Raw genomic sequence first — 16,305 nt, forward strand, 5'->3', positions numbered from 1 at the left:
CTTCCCGCTTGCCTTCCCGCTTGCCTTCCCGCTTGCCTTCCCGCTTGCCTTCCCGCTTGCCTTCCCGCTTGCCTTCCCGCTTGCCTTCCCGCTTGCCTTCCCGCTTGCCTTCCCGCTTGCCTTCCCGCTTGCCTTCCCGCTTGCCTTCCCGCTTGCCTTCCCGCTTGCCTTCCCGCTTGCCTTCCCGCTTGCCTTCCCGCTTGCCTTCCCGCTTGCCTTCCCGCTTGCCTTCCCGCTTGCCTTCCCGCTTGCCTTCCCGCTTGCCTTCCCGCCGCTGCTGCTCTGGCTTATGAGGTGGCTGGGAGAGTGGGATGCTTTTGATATATCATGGGGACTCATCTTGTGGGAGACGAGAAGCTCAGGCCTTTCCTTCCTCTGAATGGTTTCTTTTGCTTAATTATTCTGTGATAAAAAAACATATGCCTTGTAATATTGATCTATGTTTTAGGATTTTTCCTGTTTGTCTGTTTTGATATGCTTTGTGTTGATTTCTTTTTATTTAATTGAAATTAAGGAAACAGTTTTATTGTATTCTGGTGTGCTCTGGAAAGCTTCTTCAGTCTGTGGTCAAATATGTGCAGGTGGACGGATCTCTGTGGGAAATGAAAATCTCCTTAAAAATAATTATATTGCTATTTAATGTAATCGGATTTTGTTCTTGTATCTTTATTTAAAATATCTCTGGACTTTGGTCATGGTTTTGTTTGGACGAGAGCTGAAGCTGAGAGCATGCAAATATTAGTCCATGTGGCTTGTGTGTGCTCAGGGAGTTAGGGAAGTGGAATTGCTTACTGCTGTGGTTTCCTGGCATAGCTCGCTGCGATAACCTTGCTGCCACTTTGGTCTTCCTCTGGGTACAGTGGCTTTTGTTTATACAAGGTATGAACTTTAGATTTTAAGAGCTCCATCACTATCATAGCTGTGTGGTGCACTGTCCTGTGCTTTGGTGGCAGAAAATCTTCTCTGCCTCTACGAGCATTTTCTCTGGACTCCTGTATGAAGTTCAGAGACGTTCTCACTTATGTTAGTTGTACTGAAAGGTTCTCTAGATGGTTTTTGAAGTAAGACCCTACCCAACTTTTTTCCTTGGGCAGTGCTGTTACTAAGGTGCTGATGCTGGAATAGCTGTCTACCTTCATTTTGTATTGCTGTAACATGGCTGGTCTAACACAGAATAGCTGTGTCAAGACTCATTCATTCCGAGGGGAAAATCCTCCCCTGGCATCTGCCTCGGGTATGCTGAAGTAGGACATGTGCAAGGCAGATGTATGTTCTGTAGTTCATGTATTTGCAAAGCAGGTCATATTTTGTTCTGTTTTTATTTCGTTTCTGTCTGCAAACAAGTTGTAGCTTGGTATCTCAGTCTTGCAGAACCGGCTTCCAAAGCAAGAATATTTGAGACCTTTGCTTCCAATTTAAATTCAGTAAATCAATAGAAATGTAGAGCCATAAGTGGCCCTCAGGAATGGTTCATCAATTTGTTTCTACAGGAGACAAAGAAGGGATGATGTATTTTTGCCTATGTGAATTAAAAAAACCCCCGTACAAAACCAAAACAAACTGACAAATAAAAACCCAACAAAAAAAGTCCCCAAACAATAAAAGAGCACTTCAGTGTAAATGTTGTCTTAGATAAGCTGAAAATTTGGACTTAATGTACTGATAGTAGTTGTCCTTCTGTAAATTGGGAAGTAATTATTTTTCCTCCTTTTAAACTCTAATAACTACTAGTATTTTGATATAGGAACAGTAGTGTTTTAGTTTTAATAAGATGCTTATCTTCTTCCATTTTACTCAGATTATTGTATTAATGCCTTATTCCATACAGAGCTTCTTTAATTCTTCCAGAAGCAATCAAACATTATTCTCTGCACTGAATGAAGAGAAAGTGGTTCTGTTCCTGCATTTGCTAGGCATAGACACCAATGGACATGCTCATCGGCCAAACTCAAGGTAATTGAGATATTATGCCTATCTTTCTTACTACAGTAAATTCACGAATACAAACCGCACGGAGTATAAGCCGCATATCCGGTGTGTTGGCAACATTGATGTCTTTGTCAATAGATAAGCTGCACCTGGAATATTAGCCGCACTTTAGTTCGCCGCGAACTTTCACAAAGTCGTCATTTAGTAACACAATCGCGGGATTGCCGGGGCTTACTGGCTTACTGCCGACCTCGGAAACATTGTTTCCAAGTGAAAAAAGACACACCCTTTATTTACAAGCCGAAAAAGACAGGAACAATAGTGTGGTCATTTTGCGAGCATTCCCAATGGATCCACATTGCCTTTAAACAGCTGCTCAGCCGCGCGGGCAGGCAGCTGAGCTCCGAGCGGAGCCACATCTCCGTGCTGGCACAGGAGCGGCCGTTGTAGCCCTCGCAGCCGGGCGGGGCGAGCGGCCCCGTTGTAGCCCTCGCGGCCCGCGGGGCGAGCGGCCCCGTTGTAGCCCTCGCGGCCCGCGGGGCGAGCGGCCCCGTTGTAGCCCTCGCGGCCCGCGGGGCGAGCGGCCCCGTTGTAGCCCTCGCGGCCCGCGGGGCGAGCGGCCCCGTTGTAGCCCTCGCGGCCCGCGGGGCGAGCGGCCCCGTTGTAGCCCTCGCGGCCCGCGGGGCGAGCGGGCCCCGTTGTAGCCCTCGCGGCCCGCGGGGCGAGCGGGCCCCGTTGTAGCCCTCTCCCTGCGAGCCGAGTGGCCATTCTACCCCTCTCCCTGCGGGCTGAGTGGCTCCCCCAGCCCTCTCCCTGCGAGCCGATTGCCCGCTTCATCCCTCTCCCTGCGGGGAGAGAGGCTCCCCCAGCCCTTTCCCTGCGAGCCCAACCAGCCCCGTAGCCGCACAAGACTGAAAACACTTTAAAAAGTACAGAGAAATATCACGCACTTTTATCGAACTGCTGAGGTAACTCACCCCGATAACAACCCCCGCCCCTCAGTAACGCCGCCATCCACAGGCAGGCAATAAGCTGTTCTCTGATTGGTTAATCATCGGAACAACAGGAAACCATGGATTTCAGACTGTTTTGGCTCGGGACTGGACCAGCATGATACTAGGTAAGGGCAGATACCACATTTTTGTCCATAGATTAGCCGCATCGGAATATTGGCCGCATTTCCGGATTTCCACCAAAATTTTAGTCTTCTTGCTGCGGCTTGTATTCGTGAAATTACTGTACTTTTAAATGCACATAGTAACTTTTTTAGCAGTGCAATTTATCAAGCCAGAAACAAGACTTGTAGTGTTCAGGGTCATATATGTCACTGTGGTCATCTACATTCTGACCTTTTGGGGTTATTTTGTTTTGTAATGTCTCATCTGTAGAAATGACAGGTTTTTGCTCTGTACATATGTCAGGTTATACTCGTGTGTTCAAGTCTGATTTCTAGCAATTGTCTTTGTTACAACCAGCACATAATCTAGAAGATACGTAGGAAATGCAGTTTTAAACATAGAATGGGTACAGTTTTCAGATGCCCCACTGCTGAAGTGATATCATTTACAGTAAATTCACGAATACAAGCCGCACTGACTATAAGCCGCATCTCTGGGTGTTGGCAAATATTTCGGTTTTTGTCCATAGATAAGCCGCACCCGAATATAAGCCGCTTTGTCGTTCACAGCGAGGACCTGCGTGCAATTAGTAACAGAACCGCGGGAGGGCGGGGTTTACTGGCTGAGCTAAGGCTGTGCAGGCTCAGCCCGCTAGGGGCCGCTGACGGGGCCAGGTGGGCCAGCACGGTGCTGCAGCTCGGGGCCGGCCGCCGCTGCCACTGGGCTCGGTCACCCCGGGTCGGCGCTGCCCCGCGGTGGCAGGCAGGGACGGAGCTTCCCCTGCTCCTACGGCAGCGGCGGCGGGCGGGGACGGAGCTTTCCCGTGCCCGTGGCGCCGGCGGCGGGCAGGGACGGAGTTTCCCCGCTCCTGCCGTGGCGGCGGCGGGCAGGGACAAAGCACCCCGTCGGCTCCCCGAGCCGCGGCAATGGCTGCGCGGGGCTCCCGTCGGCTCCCCGGGCCACAGCAATGGCGGCGCGCGCTTCCCCCCCCTCCCCGGGCCGCAGCAATGGCGGCGCGGGCTTCCCCCCCCCTCCCTGGGCCGCAGCAATGGCAGCGCGGGGCTCCCGTCGGCTCCCCGAGCCGCAGCAATGGCGGCGCGGGCTTCCCCCCCCCTCCCCGGGCCGCAACAATGGCGGCGCGGGTTTCCACCCCCCTCCCCGTGCCGCGGCAATGGTGGCGCGGGCTTCCCCCCCCCTCCCTGGGCCGCGGTAGGGGCGGCCCAGGTCCCCCCTCTCCTCCCCGGGCCGCGGCAATGGCTGCGCGGGGCTCCCGTCGGCTCCCCGGGCCACAGCAATGGCGGCGCGGGCTTCCCCCCCCCATCCCGGGCCGCGGTAGGGGCGGCCCAGGTCCCCCCTCTCCTCCCCGGGCCGCGGTAATGGCGGCGCCGGGCCCCCCCCCCCGTCTCTCCCCTGGGCTGTGGCAGAGGAGGAAAGAGAGCTCTCCCGCCTCTCTCCCCGCCCCCCGTGCTGCCTGCAGGCAGCCAGGCTCCACCTGCGGTGCAACAGAGTAGCGATTTGTAACAATCGCAAAATGCCGACTTTGCAGCTGCTCGGCTCAGCACTCTGGCAGGCACTTCTGAGGTTGTATTAGCCGCTCCTGATTATTAGCCGCATTTCCAGTTTAGGAGCAAAATCTTAGTCAAATTGGTGCGGCTTGTATTCGTGAGATTACTGTAGTTTAAGCTCAACAATATTGGCTGCAGATTTGGCATTATGTTTTGGCTTTCCTTATTCTACCTGAACAAAGAGAAGAGTTTAGATTAACAGTTTTCATCACCAATTCGTCTTGAAGTGCATTATTTGAGAACTTTTAATTTCCTTTGCAGGAATTTACATCTTTCTCTTGATCCCTGCATACTTTTAAAATTCTGATTGCCTACATCATTCTGAAGTTCATACTTGTAATATGTTTAATGATCGTTTATTATGATTTTTTTGAAGACAGTTTTAAAACTGGCTTTAGCAACAGATTGGAAATTAGTTGTCTGAAAGTTAATCATGATCACTTTTTATAAAAATATGCACTTTTTAAATGTAGTCTCTATTCCAGAAAGCTAGGGTCTGTCCTGATCTGACTACCTGGTGAGATCTTTCTTTGCTATTTAGTTACCAACTTAAAGTAATTTTTGCAACTTATCATTTAAGGTGTTTGAGTTTTCCGGAAGTCCTTAGTTTTGACATTCTGCTTAACTTGCCTGGTAGCTGTGAGTAGTAAAATTAGTCTTATGTCAAGAACAGGTCAGATTTGAAATATAAATCCATTTGAAACTGTGGTATCAGTAATCTTCAAACTGTGCTGCAATGATTTAATATCTCAGTAAGAGTCAGAGGAGGAGAGGTTTTACATCTAGGAAGCCTTTTGTTAGCTTGGTCTGAATTTGAGATTAAAGCTGTCTATACTACAAGGACAGGGCTTTATGACCGTGGATAAGTTGTTTTATACAAAGTGTGAGGACCACCTTGAATGTAACATTTTTTTCCTCTTTTTCAAGGGAATACCAGGAAAATATTAAACAAGTTGATGAGGGTGTGAAGGAAATTGCTTCATTGATTGACAATTTCTATGGGAATGATGGAAAGACTGCGTTTATTTTAACTTCTGACCATGGAATGACAGATTGGGGTGAGTCTTTTTAAATATTGAGTCAGCTGAGTTTATGGGCACCTGATGTATGGTTAGAGAGTTCTGTCCCATGAGAAGCATTGGAACTCCTGCTTTGGTTTGGTATCCTAAGTGTTGCTTGCATATGAAAATCCATGCAAATTGTTGTGACAACTCTGTTCTGTGTCTGGACGAAAAAAGATACCAAGTTAAGCTTTAACTTCCTCAGTGAGTGCTAGTAGGGATAGAAAGATGGTTGCAGAAAACCATCTTGGGCAGGAGGACATTGTGTTATTTGGCTGCCAGCAGCAAATTTGGTCTTGTTCCAGCCCCTCTGGGAGATACAGTTCACACTTCAGTGCTCTAAAGTGCTTGGAAAAGGTGGGAAATCAGTCCAGGAGCTGGTGAAAAACTGAAAACAGGGAGAGGTTTTGTGAGGAGTGCCGAATCTTTTTGCTTATTTTGGCCTTTTAAGTACAGCAGAAAGGATGGGACTGCTGTGTGATCTCTCTACAGGAGATGATGCTGGAAAAAGGTGAAGGAGCTGAGAGTACAGAGAGCAGAGTGAGGCAGGGACCAACCATGCTGATCCCCACAGAGGTGACTTGTGAAGGGTATGGCCACAGTGGCCAAATGCTTTGAGGGCAGATGACAAGTTTACAGTGGTAAGCTCATTTAGACATTTCCCCTAGTTCTTTCTTATTTCAAGAGTCTTAAGAACACTCCTGTCCTTATGTGCAGTCAGTGAAAGTGCTAAGTCTCTCTTCCAGTGCTGTGCATTTGCAGCTGCTAACTATGATACTTCTGAACCAAGGCTGCTCCAGGCATGGTCATGGCAAAACAACAGTCAGCATCTTACTCTGTGTGTGAAATCCTGGAGTTTTTCAATTGAAGGGATGCAGATTTTTTTCTGCAGATTTATCAGAGATATCAAAGGTAACAAAAATATTTGTGTATTTATTCAATAAGCCTAATAGCCATCTGTCTATTTACAAAATAGTCCATTTTGAATATTACTTACTGTTGTATTGCAAGTGGCAGTCAGTTCAACTTTAATTCTGCTATTTCTTTATGTTTCAAGAAATTATGTTTTTTTAAAAATAATTTTTTATATGTATATGATGACAGGGATGTCAGGATGTCCAACCACCTGCTCAAGGCAGGATTAGCTTTGAAATCAGACACATAGGCTAGGGCTTTATTCAGTAGGGCCCTCAAAACCTCAAAGGGATGGAGCCTATGCAACCGTTTTGGGCAGCCTGCTCTGCTGCTTGCCTGCCCTCATGGAGGGGGAAAGGTTTTCTTTATCTGCAATCTGAATTTCCTTTGTTTCAAATTTTACCTGTTCTGTCATGCTCCCACCATGCACGACAGTGCCTCTCTCAAACCCTCTCACTGTGGGGTACAGGCAGGATGCTCTGGTGTGTTCTCCCGAAAGCTCTTTCCTTCTCCAGGCTGAACAAGTCCCAGTCCCTCAGCTGCTTCTCAGAGGGCAAGTGTTCCTCACTGAGACCATTCCTCCTGATGGGTGTCTTTCCAGTACCAGAGGAGCCTGAAACTGGATCCAGTGTTTAGAGATTGTCTTGCAGGTACTGGATAGAGGAGAACAATCCCTTCCCTGTACCATGCTCCTGTTAACTCTGCCTGGGGGGCTGTTGGCCTTCCTCGCTGCCACAGTGAGCTGCAGGGGTGTTCTCATTATGTACTGGATCCTTTGAAGAGGGAATAAAAGGTGTTAAGATAACTTCTCAGGCTTTGAGAAACATGGAATGGTCTGTTGTAGTTTTCTGTTATCCCTTTCTGTCTTGAAGGAAAAACTTGATCTTGTGCCAGAAGTGTTAATAACTTTGAAGTTGACTTTAGTGAATGCAAGAGCAAAGCCAGAGGTTCTGCTCAGGCCCACTGTGAGCTGTCTGAAGGATAGCCCAGGAGCTTTAATTTGAGCTGGTTGGTAGTATCAGCCCCTGCTGCAGCCTTTCTGTGGTTATTTGCAGAATGGGATGTGCACCAGTTTTAAAACAAATTAAACATTGAAAGGATGGGGGGCCTATTGGGGAAAAGAATATGATCTGAATTAAACATGATCAAGACATTGTGGTTGGTGGCAAAAGCCGGTGAAGTCACTTGCTTTCTCAGTCTGACCCCATGATTTTGCTTTAAATTGATGTTAGAATTGCTGACCACCAACACAGGGTGTTCATACCCACCCTCCCTGCTACCAGCCTGGCACAGGTACCTGTGTGGTGTGCTGGACTATGGAAGAGACAACTAAACAACAGCACCCTTTTCCCCTGAAAAAGTCTATTTTTCTAAGAGTGCTGGGGGTGGAACCTGGAACTGACCCAGCTGAAAAGAATTCTTTTTCTTCCCTCTTGTTATTCAGATCAGGCTGAAACGTCGTTCTTTAAAAAAGGGAGGGAGTGGATACAACTGCCTCTCTCAGCTGTATCTGTCTTAAAGTATTCATAGAGGCAGAATCTCAGTGAAATGCTGATGGAGCTGGTGGCTTGGCTAAAATGTAAACTCACCAAAATATTGCTTTCCTTCTATCGCAGTAATAAGAACATAACTGATAGAAGAAATAATCCTGGGTCCTTGGAAGATACAGGAAGTGCTGTCTCCATAAACTCTTTTCCCAAGTTCTTCAACGAAGAGCGGTTGTTGCTGTTTTTTTGAGCCCAGAGGGTGTCCACCAAGGAACATTAGAAATCTAATTCCCAGACCAGTGTGTTCTTAAACTTTGGACTGTTTAAAGTACAGTAGTTTCACGAATACAAGCCGCACGGATTATAAGCCGCACTTCCGGTGCCTCAACAATGTTGCTGTCTTTGTCAATAGATAAGCCGCACCCCGAATATTAGCCGCACTTTCGTTCGTCGCGAGAATCCGTGCGCAGCTTTCACAAATTGGCCAATTAGTAACAGGATCGCGGCATAGAGGGCTTTACTGGCTCGGGGCGGGGCCAGGAAGGCTCGGCCCGCTCATGGTTGCTGACGGGGCCGGCCGGGTGGTGCTGCAGCCGCCGCCGGGCTCACTGGCCCCCCTCTCCCGTCAGCACCGCCTCGCCGCTGCGTTTACGTACTCGCCCTGCCGGCGGGCCAGCCACTGCCGCCGCTGGCAGGCATGCCGGCCGCCTCGCCGCTGCGTTGTTTACGTACTCGCCCTGCCGGCGGGCCAGCCACTGCCGCCGGGCTCGCTGGCCCCCCTCTCCCGTCAGCACCGCCCCACTGCCGCGTTCCCTAGCCCTGCCGGCGGGCTGCCGCCGCCGCCGCCCGGCTTGCCGGCCGCGCCGCGCTGCGTTCCCTAGCCCTGCCGGCGGGCTGCCGCCGCCGCCACCCGGCTCGCCGGCCGCGCCGCGTTCCCTAGCCCTGCCGGCGGGCTGCCGCCGCCCGGCTCGCCGGCCGCGCCGCGTTCCCTAGCCCTACCCGCCGCCGCCCAGCTCGCCGGCCGCGCCGCGTTCCCTAGCCCTGCCGGCGGGCTGCCGCCGCCCGGCTCGCCGGCCGCGCCGCGTTCCCTAGCCCTGCCCGCCACCGCCCGGCTCGCCGGCCGCGCCGTGTTCCCTAGCCCTGCCGGCGGGCTGCCGCCGCCGCCGCCTGGCTCGCCGGCCGCGCCGCGTTCCCTAGCCCTGCCGGCGGGCTGCCGCCGCCCGGCTCGCCGGCCGCGCCGCGTTCCCTAGCCCTGCCCGCCACCGCCCGGCTCGCCGGCCGCGCCGCGTTCCCTAGCCCTGCCGGCGGGCTGCCGCTGCCGGGCTCGCCGGCCGCCCCCTCCCGTCTGCACCGCCGCCGCGTTTCCTCGCCCTGGCCGGCACTGCAGGCCCCCGCACCGCCGGGCTCCCCCACGCTGCTGGCCCAGATTCTGCTGGGCTTCCCCCGCTGCCAGGCAGCCCCACCCGCCGGCCTTCCTGCTTCTGCCATGCTCCCCTGCACTGCTAGCCCCAGTTCTCCCAGGCTCCCCCGCCCTACTGACCCGGCTCTGCCGCCCCCCGCCCCGCCCTGCTGGCTCAGGCTCTGCCGCCCGCCCCCCACACTGCTGGCCCCGCCTCTGCCAGGCTTTCCCACCTCTGCCGGGGCCGGCCGGGCTCCAGCTTGGCTTGGGGCTGCCGCGGGCTCTCACTTCCGTGTTGGCAGCTTTTAGAATTTTGTTAATGTATTAGCCGCCCCGGAATATTAGCCGCACTTCCGGGTTTCCACCAAAATTTTGGTCAAATTGGTGCGGCTTGTATTCGTGAAATTACTGTAAGCAAAATTGGCGCTTCAGCTGTGCCACAGTGATTGTTTTAAGGACAGAATTGGGTATGAAGTTCAAAATAGCCTTGAGACTGCACAACAGTGTTCTTTCTGTTCTTTATATTTATTAAAATATTTATTTATAGACAGGGAAGAGCATGTGTCTATGCAAATACAAGGAAAATACGTAATCTTGCAGACCATGCAGTGACCCACATAGGGTTTGTATAACAAAGTTCTTCCCTTTGAGGCTGGGTTATCTCACTGTTCTTGTACCTCAGTCGCTGAGTTCAGTGACCAGCATTTCTTTCAAGCTTGTGTAGCTCCTGCTTTAGTACAACTGCTGCTGAGATGTCATAGTTTTCAACCTTCCTGCTTTTGGTGGCTGATATGTTAATCTGGAGGGAATCAATTTCCCCAGGGAAGCAAGTAATGTTTTAGCAATTTTTAAGGAGTGTGCTACTAGACTTTAAAACCTTAAAAATGAACTTCTGTCACTGTTGGAAAGATGACAGTTGCAATGCATATTGCTTCCTTGTTTTGATGTGGAAGTATAGTTCTTACTCAGAGGTCAGTTCTATATCACCTTTTTTTTACCACATGTGCCTAATACTACTGAAATCAGGCATTCTTGGTTTCACTGAGATGCTCAGAATAAGCAGATGTACATGTCTTGAGCTGGTAACTCCTCTATATGTTGAGGCATTAAAAATACTATGGCTTTAGTTTCTGTATATTAAAATTTTGGGGGTTTTAATATTACAAGTTATGTCTTTATAGTCTTAACTGATACTCATGTCCTAACTTGAAGCTGGAATTTAACCTTTATTGTTAGTGACATAGAAATAAACTATGAAGCTGGAGTAGGTTGTCCGTAATAGGCTTTTAGCATGTCTGTAACAAGAGCTTAGTACATGTGTGCCTATTTTTATTGCATGCAGCTTTTGTTTCTTTTTACAGCATGTCTTAAAGTTTCTATTTTTTTTTTTTTTTGTTTGGTGTGTCTTAGGATCCCATGGAGCTGGTCATCCCTCAGAAACTTTAACACCACTGATTGTTTGGGGTGCTGGGGTGAATTATCCACAGAAAGTTACATCCCAGTCCTTTGAAGACAATTTTTTGAAAGGTAGGTAAAATATAGAACTTAATTGAAAGATTCTGTGGAAATGGAGATGTTTTTAACCATTACACCTTTTCACTAGCTTCTGTTACATTTCAGTAAGTATGATTTGATTTTTGTGGTCTGTTAAGAAAAGGTGGCAGGGTATGTCTAAGGAAACTACTGCAAAATTGGCTGGGTAACATCAGTCAATTTTGTTTTCTAATCACAGAATTGAAAACTTTCTCTTTTTGTTGATAGGAGGCTATTCATGCTCCTAAAAGATCCAGAGGAGACTTAATTTTTAGGAAGACTCCCAGAAGTTGAATGCTATTTGTACAACAACATGATAAGTTGACAAGACACCTTTCTAATTTCACAGCACAACTCTGTGGACTTTCCAGGGGCTGACTTGTCTCATTTGCATCCTTGTAGCTGTTGTACAAATGTAAACAGCTTTTCTCAATGAAAAACTGGTTCTTTACTGGCTTTTTTTCCTTTTGTAAGTTATTTGAGTAAACTTTTTGAAAAAAAAAAAAAGAATTTTTATTATTTCACATATGTAATGCAATGAACATTGTCTTACTGAAATATCAGTGGGGTTAGAGAGTCTTTAACACCCGATTAAATTGTTCGAGCTGTTCCTCTTTCGTGTGCCCATTCTTGTAGCCTGCTCTGCTTAAGATGCCTTGAGTCTTGGGTTGTTGCTCACAATCAATCAGGTAATGACTTTCTATTTTATTGGATTGTTTGTCAAGGTACATTAGAGAAAACAGGCAAAAATTACTTCAGCCCTGAGGTTTTAACTCCACCCTGCTCTCAAGAAGGTATTTGGTAACAGATTAGGTAATTTCAGAATTAGTATGAGCACTTCACTCTTCGTGCTTAACTGCTGCTATAAAACTATGACATCTGTGATAAAATTGAAAGAAGTTTAGAAAAAAAATAGAAAACAGAATGAACTGATCTTGGTGTCTGTGATGGCTGGTCTGCTTGACTTTTAAGGACATTTGATGTCTAAGGGTTGATCTATAACAACTGAATTTTACATCTGTCAGCTTCCTTGATTCTCAGCAGCTTTAGTACAAACCTCAGCATTGGGCTTGAAGTCATGATGAAAATGGTGTGAGAGATTTTGAAAAAGATAAGCGTTGAGCTGACTCCCAGGTATGCAATAGGGTAAGCTATATGGCCCTCTTTTGTTAGGCAACGTGTATTTACTTAAGACATTTGTCTGCACCCTGCTGTACCTGCTTCATATTTTCTTCCTGATGGTTAAAAAACCCAGCAAACCACATAACCACACACAAAAAACCCCCAAGCACACCAAAGCAAACATCAGAACTCCTCAGTTCTTTTTTACTAGCTTTGTATCTGTCAAGCGTATTGTTGCTTTTAGACACTAACCTTACAGATTCTTAATTGCCAAGGATGTTCTCTGTTGGAGATTTGAGATGCTCTGAGTATCTTGGGAGTTTGAATTTCTATCTGAGTAATAACTATCTTCTTAAAAAGTGGCTGTTCTCTCTATGGTAGTACCTCAGAGCTTTTAGTACGTTACGTAGCTTAGAAGCGAAGAGAAAATTGTTGAAATGGAACTTGGCACTTGCACAGGTCAATACAGTTCAACTATTCCATTGTTACAATCCCAGATATATTCACAATGCTAACATATTAAAAAAGAACTGTTTAAAAGAGTTGTCTTGAAATGTTCTTTGTATTTGTCTTTCCTGCTCCATACAGCTGCAGTGGAGGAGGGTGCTTTCAAGATTGCTGTGCCACTGATGTATGCAGGTGTCAGGCTTACATTTCTAGTTGCATGCTCCAATGGTCAAGTTCTTTCATCTATTGAAAATCCTTTCTAGGGTCTCTGAGTTAAGTGTTTATGGAAATATTGACAGAATGTTTCTAATGCTGACAAACTTCTTGTACTCTGTTCAGTGCAAGTAGGCAGCTCAGTGAATTGTCTCTTCTCATTGTTGCCATGGAGGGGTCATACCCCACAAACGCGGGAGTTAGCCTATACAGTTTGTCACAGAGATATGAATGTGCTCCTTGGATGGCCTCAAGGGTACAGAGTCTACTCTGGGTTGACAGCCTTCTCCTCATCATTTTCATCACCTGTGCTCTGCCTTCCCTCAGGCCTGGTCGTGCGATCCTCTTGGAAAGATTTGTTATGGCAGCCTTGCATCCTGTGGGCGACATATGGTATTACCCATTTGGCTGCTGGTTTGACTCTTTTTTCAGAAAGAAAGAGTACAGAACTGCTGTCTAGCTCCTCATGGGCTGATGGTTGGCCCTGGGGCACAATGCTAGAGGAGTTTGTGAATGAATGTGCAACCTCCTACAGCATCAGGATCTGGGGTGCTTGATGGCATTATACATGAGTCTGGTTTGTGGGGGGCTCAGCCTGCTTTGCCATAGCTGAGGGAGCTCAGTGTACTCCCCACTAGTTTGGCTTCTGAGGTTTCATGTGAGTTTTTCTTTGGTTCATGTAGCCTCACCCTCTTTTTGAACTGGCACTTCCCTGTTGTTCCTTTGGACTGTTTGCATCTGACAGCCCAGCAGGCTGCAGTAAAAGCAGACCAGGATAAAGGCAAAAAGCCTCTATAAAGTGGGTGGAAAACTGCTGAATACTGTACAGGAAACCTAAACACTGAGCTGGAATCATAAACTGGTGTAGGCAGCACATACAGCCTGGACTGGCCAGTCTGCAGCTGTGCCTCACTCCTTAGGAGTTCCATGGTTTGGTGTCATGTGGATCCTGGTCCAAAGCAGATGTCTTCAATTCTGTGTTTTGAAATATCTGAGTAGGGCATGCGAAGATGAGAACTTCTGACAAATGGATGTTTTTTCTAGCAGAGATACAGTTTCTTCCTACCTTAGGCACGTTTTATGTGTGTATAGTTTTCCCATGTTTTTCTTTGGAAAATTGTGTTTAAAAGGAAAAGGGGCAGTTCATTTATTTAATAGAAATATGGGTAAGAATATCTTTATAGAAATAAAAGTCCATTTCCTTTTCTCGGAAGCAAAAGGAAGCAGACTTACTCCTTTTGGTGTGAGTTTAACAGAATTGATGATTAATGTTGCTAATGCTTCCCCTGTGTTGCCATGGGAACTCCCTGTAGCTGTCTCACTATTGTAAAAGTACAAGTCTGCTCTCCTGGGTGCTTGTGGGACCAAATAACAGTGGACCTGTTCTCAGACCCCCAAAGGCAACAGTGGTACAAACTAATTGCTGAAAATAAGTTTGGGGTATGCAGTACGCAGATTGAAAAAACCAAACCTTGCTAAACTGTTTTTAAATAACTCTTTACCCCAAAGAAAGCAGGCAATTTTATCTTTATTTCCTTAGAGGCCAGTATAGTGCAGGAAAATTTAATGTTCAACCAGGCTTTTGTATGATGCGCCTTTAGGATCTAATGTTTGTACCACACTGTACCAGTGCATTTAGGAACTTGGGTTAGCCTTTTTTTACAAACTATTGAAGAGATTCTATACATCTCCTAAATCTAAGTTTGATTCTTTTAGTTGGCACAAGAGGTAATACATCACTGTTCTGAAAAAAATAAAAGCCTTAGCCTTTCTTCTACTGATCTAGGTCACAATTGCAGGCAGCAATTTATCCGGCTGGATAAAAGAAAATGTGAACTGAAATGAATGCATTTTGTTGTTTCTGCCCATTGAGTTCCGTCTGTAACCCTTTTTGAGCTAGCATCTTAATGTAAAATCATAATTTTCTTTAATACCAACACTTCACAGAAAATGGCAACAAGATTTACATGTCAACTGAACTTGAACTGTCCTTTCAAATCATTGTTCAGGTGCTTTGTTGTTTTCTTGCAGAATGGAAACTGGAGAACTTGAAGAGGCTTGATGTCAATCAGGTATCAAACATACCTAATTTAATAGTTCATAAATTTTCACCTTAAGTTATGAGTTTGTTTTATTTAAAGTAATTTACTTCATTTGAATGAATGATCACACCCATGTGGCATTTCCCTAGAAACAGGAAGCAGAATGATGTAATGAGGGTAAGTTTAAATTGCTAGTTGACATGTGACAGCTGCATACAACTTCTCCTGAAGGTGCATTATTGCACCATTTATTTAAGTTATCCCACATGGCTGTAGGAAGAGTGCAGTAAAATACACCAGGTCCCCCAAACTGCTGCCACTAAATCAAAAGCATTTCTTGCTCTAGTGGTCAACTGTGGGGTGTTTTCATCTGTGATTGTGGCCCAAATATTTTGCAATTTAGGCAATTAATATTGTAAAGGAAGAAGAAGGTGACCAACTTATCCTTTGATCCTAAATCAGTCAAACTTTTTTAATCTGTGGTGCTTCATTGTCATGCAAAATCCACTATATAAATAACAGACTCCAAACCTACTCAAAGTGGTAATAATCTCATGGTAGAAGGTTCAAACTGGGGATGCTCTGGAAACAACCGCTTTCAGCAAAGCTCTGGTACAAAACTAAAAATTTAGCTTTCATCTCAAGGTTGGTATGAGTTATGGCAATGTTGTTTTGAGACTGTATAGAGGAGTCTTGGGTAGTACTCTGTCCTGGATAATGGAGTTCCCAAAGACAGAGACCTTTTGTCCTGTAGTACGCGTGGGACTATGGGTAAAAATAGCAAACGAGACTTCTAATTATCATTACACTCCAAGTGTATTGTTCTCTACAAATAATGGTTTGAAGTCTGCCCAGTAGTTCTGAGGCTGGAGCAGTGCCTGTGTTTCCAGTGTAGTTTCTTCACATTTATGCTGGAAAAGCAAAGAATTTTGGTATGTAGTTTTATATTAAAAGGAAATATGAACCTGGTAAGAGGCAGTGTTTATTATCGCAAGTAGAAGGAAATGGTAACTTACTTTATGAGATGTCTTGGTGTGGATTGAAGGGCCTGAAGGCTGACTGGACACTAAAAAACTGTAGAAACTCTTTCTCTGAAGGAGAGAAGGTGAGTAATTTGTGCTGTGGAAGCATGGGATAAAGAATGTTGTGAAGAGCAGTATATCCAGTATATTACTTAAAACTGTAAATATGAAATTAGTTCTTCAGTCATATAAATAGTCATAAAAAATGGTATGCCTCTCTGGGTGCAGTAAAGGAGGTGCTGAGTTCTTGCAAATTAATACTGGGGTGGTTATATTTGCTTTTTAAACTCAATGTAATTTTTGAAGCTTGATCAGCAGTGGAGCTTCACATTTTGAATCTAATCATGCCATGACTACTAGAAACTAAAAACCAAAAAAAACTATTATAGAGGAGAGTTTTATGTATAACTTGGCAGTATTACATAATTATCTTTTGGAAATGCAGATAAGTT

General features: G+C 46.5%; 1 protein-coding gene across 1 annotated transcript in view; it reads left to right on the top strand.

Moving 5' to 3' along the window:
* Positions 1-16,305, top strand: part of PIGN (phosphatidylinositol glycan anchor biosynthesis class N) — a 102,025-nt gene that overhangs the window by 26,587 nt on the left and 59,133 nt on the right. The window contains exons 6-9 of the mRNA XM_033065539.1: positions 1,829-1,953; positions 5,540-5,670; positions 10,885-11,001; positions 14,821-14,861. Of these exons, the coding sequence (XP_032921430.1) occupies positions 1,829-1,953; positions 5,540-5,670; positions 10,885-11,001; positions 14,821-14,861 (414 nt within the window). The remainder of the gene's footprint in view (positions 1-1,828; positions 1,954-5,539; positions 5,671-10,884; positions 11,002-14,820; positions 14,862-16,305) is intronic.

This window comes from Catharus ustulatus, chromosome 1, assembly GCF_009819885.2.
Source record: "Catharus ustulatus isolate bCatUst1 chromosome 1, bCatUst1.pri.v2, whole genome shotgun sequence".
NCBI lineage: Eukaryota > Metazoa > Chordata > Aves > Passeriformes > Turdidae > Catharus > Catharus ustulatus.